The following is an 11,933-nucleotide window of genomic DNA, read 5'->3' as shown; positions in this document are numbered from 1 at the left end:
TGAGGAAATAAATATTTATTCCTTAAAAGGAAAACGGTTTGCATTTAGGGGCAGGCTGCAGAGAAACGGCAGCCGATTTCTCTAGGGTTAGCCGCTCATTTGATTAACTTGGAGACACCGATTCTCAGATCGTTTGTGAATTCTGTTAAAAATTTAAGGGATGGAGGGAGACAGCATAGAGAATACATTTGGATACAAAAGGGAAAATAACGATGGAGCGCTTTAAACTGTGCAATCCTAATTTCTATGGAGTTGAGAAATTATTCCGGGAGGAAAGAAAAGAGTTTGAAAGGGTCAATACAAGGCCGATTCTCCCAACAAGTGACAACCCTCACAATCTGACACGCCCAGTCTTCCGCGAGTTTTCCTGGAGTTTCACTTGAAGGAGGGGGGTCCGTTTAAGGCCTTGTCTTGCCCAGATGCATTGCGGGTACACGGCACAGCTTCTATTAGAAGATGTCAAAAAATTACAAGTATACAGATGAATATTTCCCCCCCCCCCCGCATTAGTCCCAGTATAAATCCAATCAATTCTATTGCTGGTGAGCTGGTCTTGGCATCTGTGGGGAATGGGCAAGAAGAGGTGCAGTCTGTTTGATTGGTGAAACCTAGCCCAGGTCCAGCGCTATTTTAAATTTTCAGTAGCTTGGAAAACTCTTCCTGAAGTGACTCTGGTTTCTCGTACTGAAGTCAACAGAGTCAAAAGACAATTGTTAGCGTTACTGTGGGGGAGCCGGGGTTCCTTGTAACGCTTGCTTTATATTGTTGGGAGGAATTCCCCCCCCCCATCCGGGCTCTTCCGGACAGGAGTCTCACAAGCAGCGCAGGAGAGAACAGATAGGACGTGAAGCCAGCTACCGGAAAGATAGGTTTTAATCAAGGAGATTTAAGGTTGAGTGACAATTTAGCGTAAATCCCCGGCTAGCTAGGCAGAATGATCCCCAAGTGTGAGTTCTTATGGTTTCCAAAATTGTCATTTCTAATTTGTCAGTTTGAATTGGTCTTTTCTGATTTGTTGGGTTAATTTCTTTCTCAAAAAGGTGTTAATATCTGCTCCAGGGGGAGGACCTAGAGTTAATGACTCTATTGTTGTGTACCTCCTGGTGCTTCTGTTCTAATTCTTATCAATTTTAATTGCTGTTAGCCCATTCTGCATTCCCTGTGGCCAGTGTTTGTGAAGTGTTTGTTCACTTAGCCTCAGGTTATCACTGATTCAGATTAGTTTGCATTAGGATCTTCCTGTATTTGCCAGGATATCTATTCTTGGGAGTGAGGAGAGGGTGTCCTTTTATCAATATCTACAGCTAGTAAGTGCCGAGTCTGTTCCTGGTTGCCCATTCGGGCTCCGTACTGATATTGTTGGGCACTTTTTTCCCCCAGATCTATTTCGGTAGGTTGCAATTATATCCACCAGCTGGAAAGCAAGTTCTTAACTTCCCACACGGGTGTGCAAACCTTCTCTCCTGCGGAAAGGTTTTCTTGCTAGGCATAGACTGGGTGAGGATCAACAAACCACTGACCGAGGCTCAAAGACGGCTTAATTTCAAAGTGGCTTCCACTCCCGTGGTCAGCAGGCCACCCATGAGCTGTTAGAAAGAATACTTTAAAAAAAAAAAGATCAGTGCTGTAACTAATTTGGGCCACCCCATAATAAGGCAGGACTATTTGCATTCACCTGTATTCCAAGGCAAGAGCTGAACTGTTCCTTCACTTGAACTGTACGGTGTCTGTAATATTTCCCCAATTCTTAATAATTACTCAAAATAAGGTCTTGCAAAGTTGGGCAGGTACATTTTTACCCTTCCCAGAGGCCGTGTTGAGGGACAAAAATGAAACCCACAGGTCCTATTTTAGGATTCTTTTCAAGTTAAAATATGGGTAAAAGGGGGAAAAAGTCACACACCTTTACGTTTTATTTTTTCTTACTGGCCCACGTGGAGTCAACGATGCTGAAATATTCCTGTGATGGGATTATTGAGAGAGGCAGCACAGCAGATTAGGGAACACGACAGAGATTAAGCAGTAACAGCCGGGAAAGCAAATATGTGCCTTTCCCCCTATGATTGAGAGAAAATGACTTGCCCAAAGTCAGCCAGCCCGCTTTCATGGCTAAGGTAGGACTTGAACTCACGTTCTTTTACTTTCTAGGTTGGTGGCTTAAACCAAACTGGCTCCCATCACAAATCTGTTTACCCTTTTTTTTCCCCTTGGGTTTGAGAAAAAAGAAAACAAGCTTAGCACACATTTAGCAACACCTACTTTTCATTCTGTAGTTCCAAAAGCGTTATTAAGGATATATCCAAGTTAAAATGCAAAAATCACTTACATTTCGCTACGACGACATATGCTAGCTTCAGATATTCTGAATCACATTTCTTAAGCTTACAACTTATAAGCTTTTCCTTCCTTCATTTTGACCATTCCTTTCTCAAACTCCCCTTCTTAAATCATTAACTTTCTTACAAGCATATACGCTTATGAAAATCAAGGCTGTAAAGGTGGCAGCTATGCTTATCCATACATTTCGCTCATCTCTTATAACGCAGTTTACAAACACGAAGAGAGAATGGGGCTCGTGTTACTTTTAAATACACTTTTGCAATCGAGTTGGGAAACAGGCTTTGCCTGGGTTGTGGGTTTGCAGTTTCTTCCTCTTAATTAGCATTAAGCGATAAGAAAAAAAAGTAAGTTAACCAGGACTTAATGCAGGAAAATCAGCTGTCGAAATTTAGGACTGATTAAATTATCTACCGGACTGTCCTTCCAGCACTGACAAGACAAATTGCAGATAAGAAACTGTATTTGACCAAGACACTCAAGAGAAGAATTCAAGAATCCATTTCTTGGGGGAAGGGATAAGAAAAGGAAGCGTTTAAAGAAAAATAAGGTCCAGTTCCAAGCCGGGAATAAAATGGAGGGTGCTTACGAAAGAAGGTTCCAGCAACAGCATGCAGTTTTGGGACAGCTGACCAAATGGAGTTGAGAGGGGCTTTGAGATGCCTGCTGAAATGTACTTTATTTATTTAATTGGATTTGACCTATGCTTAAGTGTGCCCTTTGGGTATTCTAATGATTGTTGCCTGACTCCCATTGTGGGTTGGAGGTCTGGTCCCATCCTTGGAGCTGGGTGGGGAATGTAGGTTTAAGGAGTCTTTGTTTTTCTAACCCCATCAGCTCCAGCCTTCTCTGGGAGCTATGGCTGAAGGCGTTTTGCTTATGAACAGCGGGGCCCAAGTCTTTCTGAATGGATTAAAAAAAATATCTCCATTTCTAAAGACTTCAAGCTCTTCAAGTTTTCTCTAGCACAGAGGTCAGCAACCCAAAACAGCAAAGGAGCCACTCAGAACCGGTTCCGTCATACACACAAAAAGGTGGGAGCCCCAAAAGGACGAGAAGGAAGGGGGGGGGGAAGGAAGCAGATCTACTCACCTTTTAGTTCTCCCGTCTCTTCCTCCACTCTACCAAGTGCAGTTAAAAAAACAAAGAGGTTTGTGGGTAGCCCACAAACGGTTTGTGGGCGGTCCCACAAACCAACCAATCAATTTAAACTTTTCACGTTTTTTTGTGAGAAGTTTAAATTGATTAAGTTTTTTTAGTGCCACTTTTTCCCCCCCCAAAAGTAAACATGGCAGAGGGAGGAGGCCTGGCAGCCGCATGGGACGGCTCAAAGAGCTGCATGCGGCTCCGGAGCCGCGGGTTGCCGACCTGTGCTCTAGCAGGAAGACTGGGGCAGCTTTCTTTGTTAAGGTTATTTTTTTTCTCCATTTCTCCTTTAGGGGAAATATTCTATCCTGCCTCTTTTTAATATTCCCCAAAATATTTCATTCTCTTGGGGGGGGGGGCGTTGCTGACTTCCTATAGAAAGAAAAAGGGGAAAAAATCTCTCCACACTGGTCTTGCTGGCCAGGCAAGCCAAGGTGGGAAGATTATTCCTCGTAGCTTAAGTTTTCATTAAAGAGATTTAGAGGGAAGAAATATTTAGCAGTTGCAAAAAGCTCAGAATAGGCTACAGAGTGCAGAGAGATTCAAGAGTCTCTTCTCCCCCCTTTGTTTTCCTCTCAGCCTCCAGCTTTTAATTGGAGGCTAGTAAACACAGGCAAAGTGAAGAAACAGAAAGGAACATTGCTTTCTACGGGTTATTCTTATAGAGCGTCAAAACAGCATAATTAAGTCAGCTTATTTTTGTTACTTCAAACATAAAATTACAATATGCACATGTTATGTATGGGGTTGATAACGCTATTTAACAACAGCTCAACCGATACCACCAGGTGGCGCTGCACCGAAACTGCTGTGACCAGGGGCAGCGTTTCGGCGGGAAATCCAGGTTTAAATTGATTGGCTGGGAGCACACCTGGCCAGGTATAAGTAGGGCTCAGGTAACACCTTTTGCTCACTCAAGCTACCACCTAATGAAAGACGGTTATGCTGTACTCCTGTGCCTGGCGTCCTTCATGCGTTCCAGAAACCACTACACAATAGCACACATCCACAATGATAGTAAAATACTCTTTCCATTTAAAGCTAGAAACATTCATATACTCAGTAGCAACTTAAGTTCTCAAGAAAATAGTTCTTTTAAGGCAGGGGTCTTCAAACGTGGCCCTTTTATGACTTGTGGACTTTAGCTCCCAGAATTGTGTGCCTGGCTGAGGAATTCTGGGAGCTGAAGTCCACAAGTCATAAAAGGGCGTTTGAAGACCCCTGCTTTAAGGATTTTTTTTCTTTTTTTTTACAATTGAAAGTACCTTGGTTTTCCCAAATTAAATTAAATTACTACTATCATCCCCTTAGTCCATTTTTTAAAAAATCCTGTATATTTTGCTTTTTCATTTCCGCCTAAAGCAGGCATTCCCTTGCCCAAATCCAGCCCCCTTCCTACTGGAGAGGCTGGAGAAACATGCGAAGCTGAAGTTCCCTTTTCCTTGTCCCGACCCAACAAATTTATTTGGGGGGGGATTATGTGTAAACCCGAGGAGACCTCCTATGCAAGATACCCAGCTTCCTTCCCAACCGTTCTATTATTTTTTCTCTTCTTCTTTTCTCAGCTCAGACACATCAAACTCGAGAGTGGAGCTAGCAAGCCGAGGAAGAGGTTCCCTCCTCCTGTTTTGAAGCTGGAACCTGAGTCTCAAAAACTGGGGTGCCCGGCCAGCAGCAGGAGACCCATAAAATCCAGATAAAACTATTGGCCTTGTCTCCCAGCCTACAGGGCCCACAGAGGGAAAAAAGGCAGGAAACAAGGAACCTCCCCCTTCCCTCTCCTAGCGACCAATCACAGCTCGGATTCTCTCCTGCGGTGGGCGGCTCCCTTCAGCCGATTGGAAGCTTTGCTGTCCCTCACTGTCCACCAGCCCTTCACGGCTCCAGCCATTACACTTCTTCTTAACCACGAAGAAGATGGGTTGTTGTAAGACTAAAGAAGGTTGTCGTAAAAGTAAGGAAGGCCAACCAGAAGGTACATTATATTCCTGTTCCTATTTCAAGAATGGCGCCCGGGAAGGCCGTGGGTTAGAGCGCCAGGGCAGCAGCCTGGTCTCTGCCCGGCCAGCAGCCAATGAAGGGGACCCCGTATGCAAGATACCCAGCTTCCTTCCCAGCCGTTCTATTATTTTTTCTCTTCTTCTTTTCTCAGCTCAGACACATCAAACTCGAGAGAGGAGCTAGCAAGCCGAGGAAGAGGTTCCCTCCTCCTGTTTTGAAGCTGGAACCTCAGTCTCAAAAACTGGGGTGCCCGGCCAGCAGCAGGGGACCCATAAAATCCAGATAAAACTATTGGCCTTGTCTCCCAGCCTACAGGGCCCACAGAGGGGGGAAAAAAGGCAGGAAACAAGGAACCTCCCCCTTCCCTCTCCTAGCGACCAATCACAGCTCGGATTCTCTCCTGCGGTGGGCGGCTCCCTTCAGCCGATTGGAAGCTTTGCTGTCCCTCACTGTCCACCAGCCCTTCACGGCTCCAGCCATTACACTTCTTCTTAACCACGAAGAAGATGGGTTGTTGTAAGACTAAAGAAGGTTGTCGTAAAAGTAAGGAAGGCGAACCAGAAGGTACATTATATTCCTATTCCTATTTCAAGAATGGCGCCCGGGAAGGCGGCGGGTTAAGAGCGCCAGGGCAGCAGCCTGGTCTCTGCCCGGCCAGCAGCCAATGAAGGGGATCCCCTATGCAAGATACCCAGCTTCCTTCCCAGCCGTTCCATTATTTTTTCTCTTCTTTTTTTTTGCAGCTCACACACATCAAACTCAAGAGAGGAGCTAGCGAGCCCAGGAAGAGGTTCCCTCCTCCCGTTCTGAATCTCCAAAAACTGCCATTGCGAGAAAAAGCGAACAGAAGCAGCATCTTCTCCGGAAATCCCGAATATAACGAGGCTGTATTTCCCAGCTTTGGAATAGGAGAAACCAGGACAGTGATGAGCGTCGGGGGGGGGGGGGGGGAAGGGTATAAAAAACCTGTTGCATGCTTTCATCTGGGTCCGCCTCGTGCGCACCAGTATTTGCAAATCCGTCAATAAACCTTTGCTACTTTTTGCTACCAGACTGCCTTCTTTGCTTTTCTGCTTCATTCCTATCTTGAACATTATCTTGGCAGCTCGCCCAAAGAGCAGCTCCCAAGCGCAGTCCCGAGAGATCCACCTCCACAGCCGGGAAGAGGCTGCCCCATCGTATCCCAAGTAGGCCCTCAACCTCCACAGCCGAGAAGAGGTTGGGAGTTAATGGAGAGAGGTAGACTTGAAAAACAGGTGTGTAAATGCAGAAGCAACCTTTAAAGCCCTACGTGGCTTAGGCCCGGGATATTTGCAGGACCGTCTGCTGCCAGGAACGATCTCCCATCACCCAGTGCGCTCACACAGAGAGGGCCTCCTCAGGGTGCCGTCGGCGAGACAATGTCGGCTGGCGACGCCCAGGGGGAGGGCCTTCTCTGTGGGAGCGCCAGTCCTTTGGAACCAACTCCCCCTTGAGCTTCGGATGGCCCCGGACCTCCGGTCCTTTCGCCGCGACCTCAAAACTTTCCTTTTCCATCAGGCTGACCTGGATTGACGATGGGTTCTTAAAATGTTTTAATTTTTAACTGTGTAGTTAATTTATTTTGGGGCTGTTATTTAATTCTTTTTTAATTTTTGTATTGTTGTTTTTACTGTTGTTAGCCGCCCTGAGTCCTTCGGGAGATAGGGCGGCATATAAGTCCCAAAAATAAATAAATAAATAATAAATAAATAAATAAATAAAGGTAAATAAATAAATAAATAAATGTAAGAGAAGCAGCACCTCCTCCAGAAACCCTGAATGTACAGCAAGGCTCCATTTCTCGGCGCATCGAATGGAGTGCGCTGTTGCCTACCAAAAGCATTTCTTACACGTTTCGTTTTCTATCTCACGTCTCACTTTTGCAGCCATAAGAGGAGACAAAAATAGAAAAAAGGCCTAGTTTTTTTTAGCTCATTTAACATAGTCCAAACCCAAAAGCAAAAATTCAGTGTTTTTTGTTCAAGAACGGAGGCAAAAAACAGATCAGGCTTGGGTAACTTCTGCCATCTGATATCAGAATGGGCCAGAGTGGCTCTTAAAGGGGTGGGGGCTAGTGGCCTTCGAACGTGATTGGTGAACGCCCCCGCCCCCTCTTCCCCAAGGAGGCCAAACCAGCCAGCCTTTACCTCTGCAGGTCAATCTGCCTCTGTGCTGGTGCCGTTTTCTTTGTGGCCTCTTGCTGCTTTGGCATTGCTGGCCTCCAGGGCGCCCGGAGCTTCTGCAGCCGGGGCTGCCCTTTTCCGTCCTCCTCCGGAGGATTTACCCATTTCGGCACTTTTCGTGGTGGCGCCCTGAGATTCAGACTTGGGGGGACGTCCTCGCCGGGGCTTGGGGGGAGCAGGCTGACCCGTTTCATCTGTTTTCTTCTCTTCAGCTTTTTGATGGAAATTCTCCGTTCCGGCTGCGGTCGCGATTCTTTTTTTGCCCCGATCGGCACTGACATTTTCTTGGGGTGCCTGGTCAGAATTAATCTCCTGGAAAAGAAAAGAAAAAATAGTTTTTTGGTCAACCGAGTGTCAGGTGGAAACTGTACCCGTTTCAATCGGCTCGTGGCTGAAATACATTTCCAAGACTGTTGACAACAGCAGCGGCAACCGCCGCCTTGAAAGCATCACCGTGTAATTAATCCAAGGGTATTAATTACTGCTGCCGAGGGGATTCCCCGTCTCTACATCAGGCCCTTTCTAACAGTCTGTTCACAGAATACGTAAGTTGTTCTTTGGCCACATCACAGCGAAAAGGCAGCAGATTTAACATCACTGTGGGAACGTCAAATCAGAACCCAATTTGGTTTAGTGGTTGAGGCACCAGGCTGAAAACTGGGAGACAGAGTTCTAGTCTCACTTTAGGCAAGAAAATCGGCAGGATGACTTTGGGCCAATCACCCGGAGACTGTGAGTTCTAGTCCTGCCTTAGGCATGAAAGGCAGATGGGTGTCTTTGGATCTATCGCCTGGAGACAGTGAATTCTAGTCTACTTTAGGCATGAAAGCTAGCTGGGGGATTTAGGCTGCATCACTATCTTGCAGCCCAATTCACCTCACAGGTTGTCATCATAGGGAAAACAGGAGGAAGGATTATTAGTTATGTTTGCCAACCTTGAGTTATTTATAAAAATAATAAAAGCAGGATATAAATAAAAGCCCCTGTTATTTCTGTTTAGTCTCTCTGATGTCAGATTTATACTGAATCCAGTTTAAAGAGTTCTAACTCAAGTATTACATTTAAGACTGTGCCTTTAAGCAAGTAAAGTTTGTAAGAATTATAATAACATTTTTCACACGCATATCTTTGGAAGGAGATAAACAAGGATACAAACAATTTTCATTCCACACACTGCATTTCTGCAATGTAAAATCAAGACATCTAGGATCTTTAATTTTTCTTTTTATCTTACCCTGTAGCAGCAATGTAGTTTCCTAATGTTTTTTTGACAAATTGCACACGTGCATTTGGTACAGCCTTCTCTGAAAGGATAAACATTCGCTGTGGAAGGAGAGTAACAATTGTAGATTTGCAAGAATGCCTTATTTCAAAGTACAGAACATAGTTCATTATATGAAAGCCAGTTCACAGCAGTCTCTCTTGTTGGCAGGATAAAGAAACATAGCAAATAATATTTACTGGCAGATATAAGCCCATCTGTGTTTAAATAGCTTCAGCTAAGAAGAAATTTTTTGAAACGGTGTGATTAAATAAACTGCAGTTTTCAGTACAAATGCAGAGGAAAATGTAGTTCTGTCATGGAGGGAGAACGAACATAAGAACAAGTTTATGAAATTTATTTGCCACCTATCTCATATCCAACTAATTAGAAATTACCATAGTTTTGTTAAGATGACGGTCCTTAGTAATACCTCCTGTGGTATCACAACTAAGATGCCATTACATCTGCAAGAGACCCTTATCTAGATACTTGTGCATTTGGGGAAAATGAAGCATGAATGGTGAAGGTAATGTATGTACAAAGATACCTCTCTCTCTGTTTGGAGTAGAAGACCTCCAGGGTCCCTTCCAACTGTGTTATTCTGTTATTTATCATGTTTATTATCTATGGAGCACTGTATGACATCAAACAGATTAATTTGTTTAACATGGCATAAATTTAAGTAGGAAGAAGTCTCGTTTATTGTACTTGCATGATGGCAATTATACCGTTTTCTCTCTGCTTTGCCTCAGTGTCCCAGGTCCGTGCAATCATCTTCTGACCTTCTGATGAGGAAAGCCAATGGGGAAATCAGATTCACTTAACAACCATGTAACTAACTTAACAACTGCAGTGATTCACTCAACAAATGTGGCAAAAAAAAAGTAATAAAAGGGGTCAAAATTCACTTAACTGTCTCACTTAGGAACAGAAATTTTGGACTCAATTGTGATCATAACTCGAGGATTATCTGTAATTCAGCCTAACTACACTGTCCAGTTTGAACAAAATTAGGATTAGGTGAGGCGGCCATCCAGTTAATTGGGCTAGAGGGGAATCGTCTTTGGAGAAGCGACAAAAGGAGGCAGCAATTTGGAGCGCCAGCCCGGAAGGAAAAAAGGGAGAAGAGAGCTGCAACATGATGTTCTATGCAACAAGAATTTAAACAAGCATTACCAGTCCTCAACCTATGACTGCAGTGGAGCCCAAAATTTCCATGGCTAAACAAGAGAATTGCAAAGTGTGCTTTGCCCCATTTTGCGACCTTTCTGGCTACAGTTGTTGAGTGAATCACTGCAGTTGTAAAGCTATTAAGTGAATCTGGCTTCCCCGTTGCTTGCAAAATATGATCGCATCACTCTGGGACAGCGCAACCGTCGTTAAGTGCGAACCGGCTGCCAAGGGTCTGAATTTTCATCTCGTGACCATAGGGATGGCGCAACAGTCGTAAGCGTGAGAAACAGTCATAAGTCTCTTTTCGGTGCCGTTGGTCACCAAATGAATGGCTGCAAGATGAGGACTAACTGTACCTTCAATTTCAACCCTGAAGGACAAATATTCTCCTCTACGGATACGCTTAACCTTATTTTACTCTTTTACGTTTCAGAGGAACGGAGTTAGAAGGCAAATATTAAGTTAATACTTATATGTAAGGGTGTAGGTCTAGACCAGGGGTAGGCCATCTTGGCTCTTTTATGAGTCGTGGACTTCAACTCCCAGAATTCCTGAGCCAGCATGGCTCAGCTTAGAAACCTCTCCCTTTCCCCTCAGCATGGCTGGCTCAGGAATTCTGGGAGTTGAAGTCCACGAGTCATAAAAGGGCGAAGTTTGAAGACCCCTGGTTTAGTATATAGTCCAGGGGTAGGCAACCTTGGCTCTTTTATGACTCGTGGACTTCAACTAAGGATTAATTTTATTTTAACTGGGGTTTTATTTATGCAGGGACATATATAATTTTTTTTAAAATTTGTTTTTAACTTTTGTATTTTGGTTTTTAATTACCCTGTAAACCGCCCTGAGTCCTTCGGGAATAGGGTGGTATATAAATGTAATAAAATAAATAAATAAATAAATAAATAAACTCCCAGAATTCCTGAGCCAGCATGGCTCAGCTTAGAAACCTCTCCCTTTCACCTCAGCATGGCTGGCTCAGGAATTCTGGGAGTTGAAGTCCACGAGTCATAAAAGAGCGAGGTTGCCTACCCCTGGACTAGACATATGTTGTATATAGTACGTTTAAATGTGTGTTGTGTACACTTTGAGGGCAAGCAACTAAATTTCATTTTTAATGTGTGCCTGTGTGCCCACAGTACAAAAAAAATGACAATTAAGGTTATCTATCCTATCTGTCTTCCTATCACCTCAGAGCTCATCTAGTCCAACCCGCTGCCCAGGCGGGAGAAAACCCACCCGACCCCCCCAACAAAAATCCCGTTTCAGGCAATTGGCTGGCCGGCCGGCCTCGTCTTTGCCCGGGAATCAAGCCGGATTCACACAATCCCTCGTGTCGCCAAACCCTCAAAGCTTCTTTTCCCTTGTCGTGTGAAGGCCGTGAAGCCACCCCAGGGAAGCCTCGCCTCCCCAGTTTCGGGAGAACAATTCAGAGTCGGAAGGGGACCCTGGGAGGTCATCTAGTCCAGCCCGCTGGCCCGGGGAGGAGACGCGCCCCCCCCACCCACCGCGACACCCTTCCAGACCAAGGGCCGTCCGGGCTCTTCGGCGACGGAGGGCCCTTCTCCCCTCTCACGGCTTTCTCCCCGCACGTTCCTCCAGGGGGAGAAAGGAAACCGCACCCGTTGAACAGCCGCCTGTCCTACCCAACCGGGAAAGCGACGGGCGCCTGAGAGGGGAGGGAAGGCCCCGAGCCCGTCCTTAGCAACCGAAGGGGCTTCTTTCGCCCCCGCCACGGGCTCTCGAGGCCGAGAGAAGCCGCTCGCTCGGCCCCGCTGCTCCCCATCGTCGTCGTCACCCGCCACCTCCAT

The 11,933-nt window shown here is 45.4% G+C and overlaps 1 protein-coding gene across 1 annotated transcript; it reads right to left on the bottom strand.

The window, feature by feature from the left end:
* LOC310643586 (uncharacterized protein) lies at positions 1-11,933 on the bottom strand (the record flags this gene model as incomplete). The annotated part of the gene is made up of 4 exons (XM_083368060.1): positions 1-684; positions 7,653-8,000; positions 8,923-9,011; positions 11,745-11,933. 4 exons carry the CDS (start codon positions 11,931-11,933, stop codon positions 639-641), a joined length of 672 nt encoding a protein of 223 aa, XP_083224186.1. The 3' UTR covers positions 1-638.

This window comes from Vipera ursinii, assembly GCF_947247035.1.
Source record: "Vipera ursinii genome assembly, chromosome: 7".
Classification (NCBI taxonomy): Eukaryota; Metazoa; Chordata; class Lepidosauria; order Squamata; family Viperidae; genus Vipera; species Vipera ursinii.
The sequence above is the reverse complement of the archived record's forward strand: the minus strand, read 5'-3'. Positions and strand labels throughout refer to the sequence as shown.